Raw genomic sequence first — 18,030 nt, forward strand, 5'->3', positions numbered from 1 at the left:
GCTACCGCACGTACCCGAAATACGCGCCGTAGGGCTACTTTCGAGTTGCACCGGGCAGAGCCCTGCTGTCGCCGTTGCCATTTCAAGTGTGTCTTCCAAAGCCGAAAAGACCCTCGACCTGCACAACCGCGCCGTGACGATGTCCACTCCGAAGCGGGACTTGGGCTTGGACATGATGACGATTCTTGCGGATTGGGAAATATCGAACACTGTCATCCCAGGCATTCAAGAGTAAGTATTTTGTTTACTTGTCTTATTAATTTCTCTCGCTTGCTTTTAAACTGTTACATTCGTCTTCAATGACGAATGTGATGGGAAATAATCTTGTTTTCGGTGAATCATATACTGTTCACCCTTTGAGGTTAGGTAACTTGCATTCAAGGACGTGTGAGCTTTACTTCTCCGAATTGCACAAGTATTCGATCGAGAGCAAACAAATTCACTTCGTTATGTCTACGGCTTGAGTGTGTTCGCGGTTGTGGGGTTAGGAATCCCATTCATTAAGATTGTGCCAAGCTCATCGTTTTCATTCGCCTTCCCAGTCGGTGCTATCAGTAACACTTTGTTTTTGCAGGAGAAGAAGTCACTTTGACGAATGTGATGCAGCTTTTTAAGGAAGACTATCTCCAAACATCCCCTGCTTTGTGGCCTTGATCAGATCCGTCTTCGAACGACGTTTGGCGAACTTAAAGGTGGAGGTGCAGCACCCCCATGTAGACAACGAACCGGCTGTGGTACAGGCAAGTAAGAATAATTTTCAATTTGATCGTTGCAAGTGTGCACAGGCATGTGAACATACATTTGAACTGCTTGTCTTCGGTCTTTTGCATTGTCAGCACTCGTTAGCACTGCCATGTTTTCGAACTTAAGTCTTCGAATATTTAAGTGGGAGGTTATAGGTTATGTATGATACACAACTCTTGTGCTGTCACCTCCCACGTTCGCGGGCGTTATTGTTCTAATCAACCGTTTCTTTGTTCTTGTTTTGCTAGTGTTTTATTTAAAACTAAATTAATGTTTTCTTGTTCTGAAATAGACCGCGCCCCTGCCAGTAGCTGAAAGTGCACCTGGACCTAGCTCGTCCTAAAGGCCACGGATTGAACATCCAGAGATAGAGACATTTCATTATGTCCAGAATGTGAGTTAGATGTACCCATCTGAATTCGTATGATTCCTGTTTCATTTCATTACAATTCAGCAAGAAAACTAAACCTGCTTTTTGTCCACATTTGCAGGAGCTGTCACAATCTTAAATCCACAAGTCCTGAAAGGCAACGTAATTTTGAGCTCATACTCAACTAATGGATAATTGTCTAGCCACATGCGTAAGCTGCTAGCTGCAAGTGTAGCGAGTTATTTACAGTGAGCTAGGCAATATGTCTTCAATAACCGGTACATTTTCCTAAACTTAATTTTTTTTAAACTATTTTACTTTCACTTTTTCAATTGTAAAATCCTCGCTAATGTAAGTTACTACTCCTACCTCTTTTATACTGTATCTTGACTCTATTCTTTATGTATTTTTATATGCGTGTATATACATTTCCAATTTGGTGTTATGTGAATATATCTGCATTTAAAGCTTTGCTTTTATATTAAAGCTTGAATGATCTGACTTATTATTTGATGTAATTGTTACTGTGATGTCCACTTACTTTGAAAGACTTGTATTTTTGTGCTCGTCACAAAGTTTTTCTACATAGTTCTCATTGTTGAATTTTCCCTCATGGGCAGAAAAATAAATCTACAATATAAGACAATTCAGAAACCTTATTTTTAATTAAATATTGACTGCAGTTCCACCTGCAAAGGCAGACTACTTTCTGCATGCAACCCCCAAAGAATAATGAACCAGAGACACTTTACATTGTACACTGTACCAAACAATCTGAATGTCCCGCCCTTTCGCAATTCCCTACGGTAGCGCACCTGGGACTGGGTCTGGGTACATACACTCATGGACGTTAGTTGTTCTAGACAATCTCTGTCGCCTCTCGTGCCCTACCCAAGATTCGTTGCCGTGACAAATCGAATTAGTTACCACAGCTAATCTCTTGGCTGTCACCAAATCAGCCAACTTATTGGCTGACACCTATTTTTTTTTTCCGTGCGGTGAGTTTGTTTCACAGTTTACAAGAATTGTTAACGTTTTTTGTCGCTAAAACTACAGGGTGGCCACGCAATTGGAGTTTTCAAATTCCCTGACTTTTCCCTGACTTTTTACGCAAATTCCCTGACTTTTTAATGTATTTTAAGTGGAACGTTTTGCTTCCCGATAAATTGAAAATGACACCGAAAGTTTGAAAACAATTTGAGGCAAGATTTAGTCATTTTCCCTGACCAACATTCAATTTCCCTGACTTTTCCCTGACCAATATTTTTTTCCCTGACTTCCCGGTTGCGTGGCCACCCTGAACTAGCAACAAAGTGTTAGTTCATGGCCGCACACAAACAAAATGTTCCTTAGAAAAATTGTTCCTTCTTTTGATGCTCACAAGCAACAACTTAAAATGCCCACTCGCTATTACAAATGCCTCGTTAACAAAACAGGAAATACATTTGTCTGTGACAGGGGTCTCAGACACACGGCACGCGGGCCAGTCGGTGCAAGCATGCGTCCGAAAACGGCAGGTGGACGTGAGATGGAGGTGTACCGCAGTTAGAGCATCTCACTCAGATGCTCGCTCCGCTCGCTCGCGGCTGGCGTTCGGCAGGCGGTAGGTGGACGTCCAGCCCGCCTCCTCTCCTACAGTGCATCTATCTCTCTCACTCAGCTCGGTGCGGCCCGCGCAGATCGCCCAGTCTGAGACCCCTGGTCTATGAGGAGAGAACAAAGTTGAAAATTGTCCTCTCTAACGAAACAATTTTGTATGTCATTGGATGCGTTTAGGTCCGTCCCTATTAAGGGGGCATCCTAGTGTAACGAGCCTAAAATAGGGGTGATTTGCGTAAATAATTTTAGAGAACCCATAGTTTTAAGAACAAAACCAAGTATACCGTTTTGTAGCGCATACTTTTGACTTTAAAACGCAATGTGTATGACGTCGATACGCCTACCCAAAGCTGAGATATTCCCTGTTGAAAATGGCACTGCAGCGTTGTCTTGTCATGGCATACCTATTCATAGTCGAGCCGTTGGTCTCATACAGTCCAACAAGAAAAATTTAGACTCTGTATGAACATAGGTATGGCATGAACTAGGATATTAGCGATCGGATAATTTTTAATATTTCTTCAAGCAGCTTAAATTTGACAGATCGAAAAAAAAATACCTTAAATTCCCATAGTTTTGATTTTTTGAGGGGATGAAGGAGGTGGCCGATATCCTAGTTCATGCCATACCTACGTTAGTCTAAAAATATTTTGTTGGACTGTGTGAGACCAACGGCTCGACTATGAATATGTACACCATGACAAGACGACAACGCTTCAGTGCCGTTTTCAACAGGGAATATCTCAGTTTTGAGTATGCGTATCGACACCATACACATTGCGTTTTTAAGTCATAAGTATGCGCTACAAAACGGTATACTTGGTTTTGATCTAAAAACTATGGGTTCTCTAAAATTAATTACGCAAATCACCCCTATTTTAGGCTCGTTACACTAGGATGCTCCCTTAAAGGTGCCGCAAAGGAGCATTACAAATAGAAAGTTAGACGTAAATAAACATTTATTGTAATAGCCGATACAAAAGTCAAGGCATCTATAAACATCTCAAAAACACCACCATTTTCAGATCCATAACAAACAAGTTTTAGTACAAAACTGTTGCAGGACATGTCAACGGTACAACTATTAATAAAAGGCTGTTGGGATAAATTTTCACTAAAGAAGACAGTATTGTAACGTCGACGGGGACCTCATTCGGCAGTTACACCAGAGAAAAATGTTGTATAACATGGAAAGTAGCATGTTAAGACTCGCCTTCAATGCTATATAGTTATCTGCCTGGAATGGAGGTGGTATAAAACGTACCTCTAAATAGTGGAGACAAAGGTGTTTAACCCCATTAAGCGCGAAGATTTTTTGTCCATGCCTTATCACAATAACGCCCCCCCCCCTCCCCTCTTCCCTGTTTTTTTTTTGCAAGAAACAGAAGACACAACTTAGTTCGCTAAACGAGAACGTTTCAAAGACGTCTAGTCGAGATGGAAACCTTCATCTCTGGACGTTTTTAAAACCTTTCCGTTGAAGAAACTAGGTTGTGCATCTCCATGGAATGTGTCTTCGCTAGGGAAATTAAGTAGTTACGATCGGTGGGTAAGCAACCATTTCGAGTGTCCAGGTACAAAACGCACGTCTTTTCCTTGGTATGTGGATTATTCCCTAAAATGGAGCCCTTTACTTGCAGACTTCACGGATCAAGCTTTTCCATAAGGTGGTGGAGGTCCAGAGGGAGCAGTAGGAGTCCTGTGACATTCGGCCTCCAGCTCCGAATTGGTGACAGAAGTGTGGTGGTCCAGCATTTCTTTGTACAGTGAGTTAGCACAAACGAGCAAGTAGGAGAAGAAGACTGAAATCAAAAATATTAAAAATCAATATATCTTTTGAAAATTTTTATGAACAAGAGGAAAGTCTACACTCAAAAAATGTGTTTTCAATTTAAGTATCATAGTTAAAATAGGGTGTTCCAGGCTATCTAAAACGGAAGTGAAAAAGAACAAACTCACTGATTTATCTGTTTCCGTCCGCCCAGTATGGGAAATTACCATGGCAGTTTGGTCCGATCCTAACCTCTCAAATATGGAGGGGAGCTCGAAACTGATCTGACAGTTTCTCATACCTGAAAAGCCTCGGAGGCACGTGATAAGCTCGACCAATCAGAGCAATAACGGAAACAGAAAGGTCAGTGAGTTTGTTCTTTTCCTACTTCCGTTTTAGATTGCCTGGAACACCCTATTGAGCCCTATTTCTTATTTTAAGTTCTTGTTGTTCCTTAAAACAAGAAATGGAGCTCAGAATTTAAATAATAAACATTTTGGGGTGCACTCTAGATGTAACGGAACCGGACCAAATTTTGTTTCAAAAGCTGAATATACCGTATTACCGAGTCGGGAGGGAGGAACGCAAGAAAATCAGAAATGCCGGGAACTAAACAACAAATGAACAGGTTGCAGTTCACATTTAGTAATAATGACAAATGAGCTGTTCGTAATATTTGTTGCCGATCATCTTTTATGTGTTGTCTTCTTCTTCCCGACTCTCCAGAATGTCTCATTTTACAAATGGGCTAGGTGCGGGTGATTATAAAAAAAAAAATCTGAAAAAATACGTGCGTTTCGTAATCAGTCCAAAATGCTAATTTTTAGCTTCGAAAGTTTTATGTTCCGTCTGCGAGATGGGTTAAAATGCCCCATGCAAAAATAAGGCTTAGTCGAAAGCGAAGACTATGTTTTTATCGGCCGTCGGGCAGTATCCTTCCATTTTAGTGAGCAACGTATTATCATCTTTCCTAAGATTACACACGATAAAAACGATTTCTCATTTTTTGAGGAAAAAGGGAAAACTTTTTGGAACTCCCCTGGTGTGACGATAGCTCCTGAAGATTTCGAGGAAGTCTCCTGAAACATGTGGGATTTTTCCTTATCTTTTCAGAAGATTCCTCTAAATTGGAAGACTCTTTCTAAAACATGGTAGTTTCTCAAGGTTCCCATTTTTCTCAAAAAAAAAAAAAAAAAAAAAAAAAAAAAAAAAAAAAAAAAAAAAAAAAATTGTTTTTACCGTGACAATCTACGGCCTTGAAAGAAAGTAATTAATTGGCTCTCAACAGGTATCAATTGTCTTGACACTGGCCACATAGAAACGAACGAAAAAGAACTTACTTAATTTTAAGAAGTCATGAATGAGTAGTGGGAACCGGGGGCTGGGATCCGAGAAGGCCCAGACCATAGTGAAGGCAGTCAGTAGCAGGTGTACGCCGAGACTTTTGATGTAATACACCAAGAGACCAGGCTGCTTCTGTTACACGAGAACAAGTAAGAGAACAACTTAAATACTTAAATCTCAACAGTAAACAAAATCGAGACGCTGGTTGACGGTACAGTGAGCTCACTGTAATTCTTCTGAATGCAGTAATGACTACAAATAAAGTGCACCAGTTTGTTATTGAATTGAATGAGATAATTTTCACGCATTTTGTTGCAATGGTTATTTATCGCAGAAGAATATGTTAAAATCATCGCACTAAATATGCAATGACAAATGTAATTTTCTTTTTTATTTCTTTAGTCTCCCCCAGGTGCAATATTATGTAGGAACCGCTTTTCGGCTATTATCGCATTAAATTGTACGCTGGTAAAACAAGTGTTTAATTTTGCACGTCAGTTAATGTTTAAGTTAGAGTGTGCATTTTCTAGGCACGGAGTGGTGTCAAACTAGGTTATACGTCAATGGGTGTTAAAACTTATTATATTTCCGGAAAGTTTAGCAGGTGCACACTACATCGTTATAATTGACAGCCATAGAAGTGTGTGTCCAAGTGTGCAGAATTTAAACGTTTAAAAAACGGCTACAATTTACTGTTATTCAAGGAATGTGACGTCACACTCGTTTCAATGGAACACGTGTCACATTCGTTTGAATATTCTGTCACATTCAGTTAAACGTGACATCAGGTGAATTGATGCTCTAATGGCGACAGGCTTGGCCGATTCACGTTTCAACGAATATGACACAACATTCAAATGAACGTGACACGATTCACATTAAAACGAATGTGACGTCACATTCGTTGAATAACAGTGTTACACTTACACTGATAGAAGAACCTACAATAAATATCTATAGGGCGCCCTGTCAATTAGTAACCAGGTCTGCGACTGTAATTTTGGATTCCGGTCCACTCCAAACAGGTTGTACCGTAACTTTGAAAACCGTATTTTTGGTCAAACTAGCACTTCACTTTGACAGTTAAGTGGTCTATAACTTTAAGTCTGGCTACATAAACCTACAGGATGGCCCAAAGGCAAACTGTATTTCCTTACAGCATTTTCACAGTGCACGTAAGTGCGCAACTTAAGTTAATCATCATGTATGTGCAAACTCATAACTTGCACACGTTAATGTGCAAATTTGGCACACTTGTTTAAGCAGTGTATAAAATTTATCGCACTTTGGGTAACAGTGCTCCCTTTACATCCGCCTTCGATTGGTTCAGATTTGGAGTGGGCAAGTGGGGCCGTCACAGCCGTCAGCCCGAGAGCGGAACTATAGAGAGCGTCTTCTTCCATTACACTAAATTTGAAAGGACTTTGATTCAGGGTTGCCATAAGAATGGAAAAATGTAATTCATGACATATAGCTCACACATCTTGTTTTCCCTGACTTGCGGCAAACCCACCCAGTTATTTTCCATATAGAATGATGCGTTTCTGTGCAAATCTCAACCGGATGCAAATTTGACACTGACCACCGACAAATGTGCATCAGACTGATGAACAAAAACCGACGAAAACAAATACTGTGTCTTAACAGGATGCTAACTTTAGTCCATTGTTAGATTCAAAGTCGCATCTGCTTGAGATTTGGGATGTGCACAAAGACGCATCATTCTATGCAAACTGTTGTTAATGCTGCAGGCTGCAGATTTCTTTTACAGTAAAACTAGACATAAGTTCGTATTTACGTGTACACTAAATCTGAAGGGACTGGTATTCTGGACATAGTTGTGCTTTTAAAAGACCCTTAAGATTTAAGGGTATACTACCTTAAAAATACCACGCAGAAAGGCAACCGTAGAAAAAGCCGCCAAAATCGAAAATGACGCCATTGCTGAGTAGACGATTACGGCCCAGTCACGAGACTCCTCTCTCTCAGAACTGCGGGCCGCCGCCTGGTAGGCGCCCAGGATGGAAAGGATCGCAGCGGCGACGTTGTATAGCTGAAAAACAAAAAGTCAAAGTAATGTCAAAATAAACGCATTACCTACTACATGTGCCGAACGTATTCTCATCACTGTTATCCTAGTACAAATGCACTGTTCTGAATGTACCGTAGATTTAAATTTATAATTGATTTAGATGTTTACAAAGACACGTCTAGTCTACATTGTAACATCACTGTTAGAACAAGCAGCTCGAGCGGGCCCGCCCTTCCGCAAAACGGAGGGGCCAGCTGGGCCTGCTTAGTCTGCCAGCGGAGATGGTCAGGCCTGCGGCCGGACCATTTCAGTCACGCGATTTACTGAAGAACATAATCAAATAATGTGACCTGTAAGTCACTTGGCATATTTGGGTAAACTAAGGCTTACGGCGGGGCCTGCGCCACGAGAGATTTGCTTTGCTCCTTGGACATGACCTCGGACATGACAAAAGACCGTAACGGGGCAACACCCCACACGGAAGATATACGTCTGTAGATGATCGACCTTCCTCTAACTCATCTTTTCTTGTAGATTTCTAGAGATAGACATCTTTTCGACATCTTACCGTCTTGCTGCTATCGATTGTGATTATAACCGCCTAAATTGAGTCTACGTGAAGATGTGCCTAGACCATATAACAATAGACATTTCTTCACACGTCTAATAGACGTCTTTAAATAGATGTGAAAAGACTTTTTAAGTGTAGACGTAGTGAAGACAACTAATGAACGTCTTTATTTAGATGTGACGGAACCGGACGGAAGGTTTTCAAAAACGTATGTTTTAAAAGGATATTAAAGACCTAGCATTGTACCTAAAATCTAAAACAAAGATTTTAAGGGACACTCTACTACCAAAGTTTTCATTAGTATACTACATGTCAATTTATCTGCAACATTGTTATGAACACCTTTATTATCTTGATATTGATATATCTACCTTTGGTCTAAATTACCTCTACGCGCCATCTACGTGCAGTTCACTACCATGGGTGAACGGGATATTTTGAAAATTTGGAAAATATTTTCCTTTGCTTTGCATTGAAATATGTTGAAGACAACATGGACGTGGTGAACTAAGGCTTTATTTGAAAAAAGCCTAAGTAATTTTTACCCCTCAAGAAAGCCGCTTGGAATCTCAGATGATAGATACCCGCGGATAGCGCTCCCCTCCCAACGAGCGTCCCGTGGTCTAGTGGATGTGGTTAGGGCACCGGGATTCCAAGACGCAGGTCGTGGGTTCGACTCCAGGTAAAGGTAATGTAACTCCTGACAATGAAAGGGATGTAAGGGAAGGCAGAAGAATGGAAACTACGAAGGTAAAAGCAAAGTAAACGATAAAAATTTGAAAATATTTTAACGTTAAAAAGTGGGCCATCTACTCATGTATTTAAGATTGACGTCTAAATTTAGGAACGAACGTGTGCACTTAGATCATCTATTAGACGTCTTTGCTAGACGTCTATTAGACTATCTTCGTTCTATATGTAGACATCTTAAAGACGTCTATTAGTCGTCTATTTTCCCTGTGGGGCCGTGACTACATCCCACCCTTCTTAAGAATTAAAAAAAAATGACCAGCTCAGTTTTTAGATTGTATACGCTAATTACAGGTAATTACAGTAATTATTACGGTAATTAGTGCAACAGGTTCTGCAACAGGTGAGGGCCCATGAACCACTTTTTAGGGACCACGGACCTTCCGGGGACTCGAATAGATAGACGTCAATAGTGCTCTAATTATCAATAGGTAATTAAATAAGGCAATTACAGGTAATTAGTCCAATAGGCTGTGCAACAGGTGGGGGCCCATAAACCACTTTATAGGGACCACTGACCTCCCCGGGGTGCTGAATCTCTTTATATTTACACCATCATAAGAGCTTATATGTTCTTCATATTAGCTTAATATCTATTAGAGTAGGTGTTGTACAAGCAGTGATACTGGGGTATCATCTGATAAAAAAATACAAGGAAAATTGTCTTTTACTTTAAGCATACTGCCTTATTAGAATAAAGTAAACATTTCCTTAAAGCAACTTAATTTTCTTGAAAATAACGAAAAAACCTAAAACCAAGGTCAAAAATTACCCTGTATTTTGTTTTAAAAGAAATTTTCTTGGTTATAGCATACCATTTCCTGGGTGAGAGAGACGGAGAGTGCGGCGAGCGTGAATGCGAGCGTGAATGCGAGTGCGAGGTCCAACCCGTGCGACCCGCGCTTTCGCCTGCTACTCCAGGGTGTCGAGCGCCGACCGAAAATAAAATTCCCGAACTTTTCCCGTATTTCCCGAGCAAAAATTGACGAAATTCCCGAGTATTTTAACACTTTCAGATGAAAAATGTTCCTATCGAATGAGAGGTAAAATTTAACAAGTGCCTAAATACTCTGGTTGACAGAAGCCGAGCAAAACAGAGGTATTCCCCATAGAATATCGCGAGCGAAGCGAGCGAGAATTTTTTTGATATGTTTTTGATGTAAAGAGCTGTTTTAGAGGGATTAAGCTCTGTTGATAGACCCTTTCGACACCGTTTCTTTTTCACATCTGGTATCGTCAGCCGGGGTTGCTCTGGTGCCTACTTGAGATCATACACCTACCAGACACCCGACCCATTTCAATGGGCGTCTTTCGGCCTTCCGCTATCGCTTTGAGATCATTACGGAAGGTGACCGCCATGAAAACGTGCGAGCGAAGCGAGCGAAATTCTTTTTCGGTATTCTATGACAAAGAGAGTGGTTTATGAGCAGGAAAATGGCAACTTAAAGTACCTTTTTGGTGCATTTTGCATCTCATTCCTGAAAAAGACACGGCACTTTGAAATTTTTAGAGTTTTCCCGAGTAGATTGCAAAATTCCCGGGCTTTCCACGAACTTTTCCCGGGCCAATTGAATTCCCGTATAATTCCCGTATTTCCCAAATCGCTCGACACCCTGTACTCTGAGACCCCTCCTGAGATATTCAGTACTATTTTGATGCCTAAATAGGGTATCCCTCTAGAGCGCGGAGCGGAACTAAGAAGAACAGAAGCGGATACAGAGACAGTGGTCGGGGCGAGCGCGCGGAGGAGCGGTGGGTGGGTGGTAGGGGAGCCTCCCCGCCTGCCCACCGCCCCCACCACGCAGTCTTTTACTACCTAGGGGGTTTTATGTAGAGAACGAGTATTGCGCTCGGGCTCGGTGTAATTTAGACGCCACTTTCAGCGAAGAAATGGTAACACATACAGCTATACACGTATACTGATTATTTTTGTAAGGGATACCCAAAATGTTGCATTTTGCGTTTTAATGAACCCATAATAGAGTTGTTTTTTTTTAGTTTCAAAGCAAAATTTTGAGAAATGACGAATCTAAAATGCGAGCTCTCTTACGAGAGACGTTCGGCCGTTCGCCGCGGAGGCACTTTTCAGCCCCTTTCGGCCGGTCAAGAATCGACATAATACCTATAATAAAAACCCCTAGGTAGTAAAAGAACGCAGCGGGGTACCCTATTAGTCCACCCTCCCCACCCCACGACCCCAAAAGTTTCTATAATTGCCCTGTTTCTATGAATGCCGTAGAGCCACAGGTAAAAGTATGATCACGTGATCAAACACAAACACATTACACGTTGTGGCAATTTATTGGTAGGGCCAGCCGGGCACTTCCACCTAAACAAGCCATTTTTGGATGCTGAGCATCGCCAAGGTGGCAGCTTGTAGCACTTGTTCAAGCGGGATACGTTTATTAGTGTCGTAACTGCCATTTGATGCAAGAGTTAGAGTGGAACCGAGTGGAACTCGGCGAAAACCCAAATTTTAACTCAACATGAAAATACGATAACACCTAACCTCCAAATCTGAACTTTTGAGTTATGATTTATTCCTATTCTGAAGTCTTTGACATGATTAGTGAGACTTCAATTGTTGCCCAACTCTTACATACCAAGAGATGTCCAGGGTGGCCACGCAATTGGAGCTATCAAATTCCCTGACTTTTCCCTGACCTTTCCCTGACTTCTTACGCAAATTCCCTGACTTTTAAAAGGTATTTTAAGTGTGGAACTTTTTGCCTCCCCAAAATGCCATCGAAAGTTTAAAAATAACAATTTCGGGCAAGGTTCAGTCATTTTCCCCGACCAACGTTCAATTTCCCTGACTTTTCCCTGACCAATGTTTTTCCCCTGCCTACCCTGACTTCCAGGTTGCGTGGCCCCCCTGATGTCACTTCCAGTTCTTATAGACTGTGTTTTTCTCAATTCCGAAGGATTTTGCCAAAGCGACTGACGGGGCGAGTGAGGCGGAGGCAAGCGCAAGGGTCGGTTTAAGGGGGCAGACCTGTGAAAATCATCAAAAAATTCGCTTTTTTTTTTATCTCTCAAAAAATTATTTGATCTTTCCTCTTTCTAATGCCGCAAAGCGGATGTTGAAATTCGAAAAATTGCGCTCAGGAGAGCCCAAAACGTGCTGCGGGTGGCCGGGTGGCTAGACCGCTAGGGCTAGCCTGGCCGCTCAGGACAGAATTCACGACGAGGAAGGAGTCCTCTAGAGCCCCGGAATCTTTTAGGACCAGTTCAGTAAGTTGCCCTTGGTTTTGGTTCGTCACTATACATAGGTACTGAAAACTTTAAACTCGTTTTTCTCGGAATGACTTTTTGCAAACGGTGTGCAACCTCCAGGCCGTAGTTTTGGAGCTATCGACTTAATATTTGGCCCGAATGTTGTCTACTTATGTGCCCAGGATCTGACAAGGGCGATTTTTTTTAACTCAATTGCAAAGTACCCAAACCAGGGAAAAAGTACCCAAATTTTAACCCATTTTTTTGTACTCATTTTTTGGGATTTTTTTTCAAGTATTTCGGAGTGGAATTTCAAAAAACCCTCCTGTCAGATCTTAGATACATGTTTTAAAAGAATCTAGCAATTTTTTTCGATGTTGCAGACCCAACGGTTCAGGCACAATCGTGCACACCACAAAGGCCTGCATGCGCTCCAGTTCAAGGCCATGCTGGCCATGTTTGTGGAGCGGCCGGTACCGCTCAGTGGCCAAATTGTAGGGCCATCTTTACTTAATAAATACTGGCAGTACGAACCCTCTGAGTCGCCTCGTTTTTTTTTAATGAATTTTTCCCCAAACCCTTGTATTTCACAGGTCTGCCCCCTTAAACACATCCTAACCGAAACACAGGCGATCACAGTGAAGTGAAAGTGAAGGGGAATGGTGACTTATCAAACAGAAAAATCCGTTGATTCTACAGTTTAGATTTTTGACTTTTGTCGCAATTTGGCGGCCAAGTCTCCCACTGTGCGGTGCCTCTCTCTCGCACAGTGACTACCTGTCTCTCGCACGCACGGGTGGGCGCCGGTGCTGCTGCTGCTACGCTACGCAACGCCCGGTACACGTTGCCGAGCAGTGCGGCGGACGGCGTACTGGGTAACTAATAATGGATCCAAAAATGGGACCTCAGGAGGTAGGCCCGGAGCGGCCCAGTGTCCCGACTGTATCTCTCTACACCGTAATTGCTCTTCAAATGTTGAGCCCCATTTCCTGTTTCAAGGAACAAATAGAACTTAAAACAAGAAATGGGGCTCAACATTTTAAGAGCAATACTTGAATTGAGAACACATTTTTGGGTGTTCAAAAAAGGCTCTTCCGAGGGCTCTTCAGATTTAGTGTCATTAGTTTAGGACCTACAGCCCAGACAACATTCATCCTACTTCTATAGAAAAGGATAGAGCCAGGAGATAAATGTGAGAGCGTGCGCTATGAAACTGGCCTTCACTGGACCCCTTACCCAACAGACGTAAAGATTAGGGAAGAACTTATATTCAAGCTCGAACACCAAAACCGGTTTTGAAGTGCTGCTGCCCCCTACAAACGTTACTTCCCTATACCAAAAATTATTCGACTGCATTCACCGTGTAAAAGTGAATCACCATGTCAACATTTAAGAAGGTAACAGCATGTGGATTTGCTTCAACTTACGAGCACGAAGTAGCCTTGCACGTAGGAGCAGGACTCTAGGGAGCAGCAGCAGCACCCATCCTGCACGCGGGGCAGTTCCAGCTTGGAAGGCATTTTTACACCTGGCGAAAAAAAGGGACAGGTGGGGTTAATCCTTTTGGCGCTAGAAAACACAATACACAAAAGATTTGCTGAAAACAAACAAGAGTATTCACACAAAACATTCCGGTAAAGCTTAGATGCAGAAGAATGCAGGGAACAAGAAAAATGTCACCATGCTAAAGCATGACGATGTCCGTTTTCTTCTTCCCCGCATTCTTCTGCATTTCAGCTTTACCGGTTTCAGCTTTACCGGAATGCTTTCTTTTCAGACGTCGTATTCCGAGGCGGTAGTAGCAGGGGTAGCGATCATTTGTTGGCCGCACAGGGTGTCAAGCGCCGACCGAAAATAAAATTCCCGAACTTTTCCCGTTTCCCGAGCCAAAATTGACGAAATTCTCGAGTATTTTTAACCCTTTCAGATGAAAATTTTTTCTATCGAATGAGACGTAAAAATTAACAAATGCCTAAATACTCTGGCTGACAGGAGCATGGCCGAGCAAAACAGAGGCATTCCCCATAGAAAATCGCGAGCGAAAGCGAGCGATTTTTAGCCCGCCCTTCTGCTTTGAAAAAGCTATCCAGCGGGCTTATGCAAACGACCTCGTGTCTGTGTGTCTGTGTGTCTGTCTGTCTGTCTGTCTGTCTGTTCCACTAGAAGGAGATGTGCTAGAGACTTCAAATTTTCAGGGTATCTCAAGGTTCACTCCTAGAAAACGAAACGCCTACGGCAAATCCTGGCAACCAACCCTAAGGGGCTGAAAGGGGGTATCGAAGAAAAGGGGTAGGTCAAAAAAGTCAGAAAAAAATATTTTTTTTATGAGCTCCTAAGGGGTAACTCGTCAAAGTAGAGCCCTACGGGCGAAAATTTTGTCCGTTTTGCTCTATCTCTCACCGTTTAGGCGCTAGAGGGAGTTTCTATCACGAAAGTGGTCCAAAAAATAAACATATTAATTTTAGAAAATATTTGATGGTCACCTAAGGGGTAACTTTCAAAAGTAGAGCCCTTTGGGCGGAAATTTCGTCCGTTTGGCTCTATCTCTAACCGTTTAGGCGCTAGAGGGTCTTGTTTGACGAAAAGAAGTTAAAAATTGCTGTAGTGAACAATTAAATGTAAAAGAAGGCCACCGCAAAAGAGGTAAGAAACTCCCTCCCCCCACCAAAAAACGTTTTCTAAGCAGAAGGGTGGGTTGTAGTCGCGGTGTTTCACCGTTACATCCCTTTCTCGTGTCTACGGGGCAAATTTTAAGGACGACGGGCTTTGCGGGCCGAAGGCCCGTTCATCATTTGATTATGTTCTACAGCAAATCGCGTGACAGAAATGGTCGGGCCGCAGGCCCGACCATCGCCGCCGGCAGGCCAAGCAGGCCCGGCCCCTGCCGAACGGAGTTGCCGGCGCAGCGAAGCGAAGCTGGCAACTTCGTTTGGCGGAAGGGCGGGCCTGCTTGTTTTATAAATATATGTTAATGATATAAAGAGATGTTTTTAGAGGGATTAAGATCTGTTGGTAGACACTTTTGACACCATTTCTTTTTCACTTAGGGTATGCTCTGGTGCCCACTTGAAATCATGCCCCTACCGGACCCATTTCAATAGGCGTCTTTCGGCCTACCGCTATCGCTTTGAGATCATAACGGAAGGTACCCGTCATAAAAAAAAGTGCGAGCGAAGCGAGCGAGAATTTTTTTTCGGTATTTTATGACCAAGAGAGTAGTTTTGACCCGGATAATGGTAACTTAGTGTACCTTTTTGATGCAGTTTCCATTTCATTCCTGATGAAATTTTTAGAGATTTCCCGAGTAGATTGCAAAATTCCCGGACTTTTCCCGAACTTTTCCCGGGCAAATTTAATTCCCGTATAATTCCCGTATTTCCCGAGTCGCTCCACACCCTGCACCACAGGTCTCTGAATCCGTACTGTGTCCTCAGAAAGATCCGGTTTAGTGCAAATGTCAACCGGCGATGCAGATTTGAATACAGAAAGTGACGAATTAACAACCTTGTTCTGGACAATTATTTATTTGTCCTTCATTAAGATGCAAATTCCTCACCAGATTCTAATCTGCATCCGGTTGAGATGTGTACAAAAACTTGTCTTTGTAGGGACAATAACAGTCTTTTCAGATTTTAAGTGGGTAGTTCCGGGCAGCGCTCTAATGAAATACCCTATTGAGGAAATCGAGATTGAAACTACCTTTAAAAATCACATAAAACGTGGAACGCCTTATATATTCCATAGAATAATGCATTGTTGTGCACATTTTAAGCAGGTGTAATGTCGAACCAAACAATGAACAAATTAGCGTCCTATAAGAGACAATATTAATTTTTCGTCCTTTAGTAGAATGTACAGTTGTCATTAATCAGATTCAAATTTCAAATTGCAAGGGAGTTTATAATTGGTCATTTCTGTCAAACAGAAAAAGAAAATAATGCTATATGAAAATATTCACCAGTGCTACATATATTTCTTAGCTTACTGCTTATATGGTACAGCATTCTAGATGGGAGAGTACAATTTTGTATCAAGCGAGGATATGTTTTTAAGCATATGTCAAGTAGATGCAAATTTGTATCTAAACTAGACACAAAACCAGTACTGTACTTGGGCTAAGTAGAAATTGTATTTTTTCAGGTACAAATTTGTATTTACTAAAGATGTGCTTAAGAACACATCCTCTCTGAATGCAAAATTGTCCTTTGAAATGCCTTTAACTTTTGTTGCTATACATTATATTCTTTCAGTTTAATGACAAGCATTTCGATAAAGCTGAAATGCAGAAAAATGCTGCTGTGAACAAGAAACGGAGGTCACCAGGTTAATGCAGGACGATTTTAGTTTCCTTCTTCCCAACATTCTTTTGCATTTTAGCTTTACCGGAATGCTTTACCTGTATCTGATACATCTCATCTTCTTCTCCTGAAAGTACCTATCTGACCCTGAGTTCCGGTAGTCTTCCTAAATTTGATCGTTTTCTTTCTTAAAGTAACTGGTAAAACACATTACATATTCAATAGCCCTGTTAACATTTCATTTCGGAAGGCAGAACTTTGCTAAAAGTCACTCAATAAGAAGTGAAAACAGTAGAAGGTTCCCGCTCTGCGCATTTTGAGAAGAAGTAAGGAAATCAAGACCGGAACCAGTATGAAAAGTCCCCATATTTTTCCTATTTAATAGTTCATTTTAAAATAACTGTCCTCGAGTAAGCCCATCGTAACTATGAAGGTTCATTTCCACTAGTTTTTACCAAAATTACGGAACTATTTCCGGTGACTATTTCCTTATTTCTTCTTCAAATATACACAGCGGGAACCATCTAGTAAAGCGCTTCAAAAAGATTCATTTACATCAAATTTAAAATGAAATTGAAGGTTTGGATTCCTTCTTAAAAATTTAAAAAGTTTAGAAACAATGTTTATTTCAGAAGAGATCAGGGGCCAAGCAACCAAGTTGTAAAGGCGCAAAGGGGAATTAGGGTAAAATCAGATACTACAATTCACTTTTCGAGGGCCAATATTTCTGCCATTTCCATTTCCAATCCAATCCTCTTTAAGCTAAGAGCATATTTGATTCCAATATACCCTTTCAAGATTATCGAAGTGAAGAAAAAACAAGGTGGAGAACAACATGCAGGAAACAGATGCCTTTATCAACCAAAATGTTTTAAAAACTTGCATAAAACGTAAACAATATCAAAATTAGACGTTTACGCACATGTTTCAGGCACGTTTGGGTGATTAAAAGCAACTGTTCCCGGTCTGTTGTTCTTCAACTGGATTCAATTGGATAATGTTGAAAGGGTCTATACCAGCGGTTCTCAACCTTGGAGTTGACATTTCCTGACTTGACATATCAAGAACAAACACAGAAATAGACTCGACGTACAAAATGACCTGCGTGTGGCGGCGCACACAAGGAAGTCACTGGAAATAAATAAACAATCCCCCAAAACCATGACTCTCGTTTCAAATAAAATATCTGATTTTTTCGGGGGAGGGGGGGGGGGGGGTCGGCGTGGGGTCGCGTGGGGTCGCGGATATCCTTCTGTGGGGTCGCGAAAATTTTGGTTAGCCAATTTGGGGTCGCGAGCCGGAAAAGGTTGAGAACCACTGCACAAGGGACTGTCT

General features: G+C 41.7%; 1 protein-coding gene across 1 annotated transcript in view; it reads right to left on the bottom strand.

Moving 5' to 3' along the window:
• Window positions 1–3,654: 3,654 nt before the first annotated feature.
• Window positions 3,655–18,030, bottom strand: part of LOC113209256 (uncharacterized) — a 23,063-nt gene continuing 8,687 nt past the window's right edge. Inside the window, exons 2-5 of the mRNA XM_052274046.1 lie at window positions 13,825–13,925; window positions 7,708–7,881; window positions 5,825–5,960; window positions 3,655–4,515 (exon numbers count right to left, since the gene is read on the bottom strand). Coding sequence (XP_052130006.1) covers window positions 4,364–4,515; window positions 5,825–5,960; window positions 7,708–7,881; window positions 13,825–13,917 — 555 coding nt within the window. The 5' untranslated portion in view covers window positions 13,918–13,925 and the 3' untranslated portion in view covers window positions 3,655–4,363. The remainder of the gene's footprint in view (window positions 4,516–5,824; window positions 5,961–7,707; window positions 7,882–13,824; window positions 13,926–18,030) is intronic.

Source organism: Frankliniella occidentalis, unplaced genomic scaffold (assembly GCF_000697945.3).
Source record: "Frankliniella occidentalis isolate FOCC.00 unplaced genomic scaffold, Focc_3.1 Scaffold329, whole genome shotgun sequence".
Taxonomy (NCBI): Eukaryota; Metazoa; Arthropoda; class Insecta; order Thysanoptera; family Thripidae; genus Frankliniella; species Frankliniella occidentalis.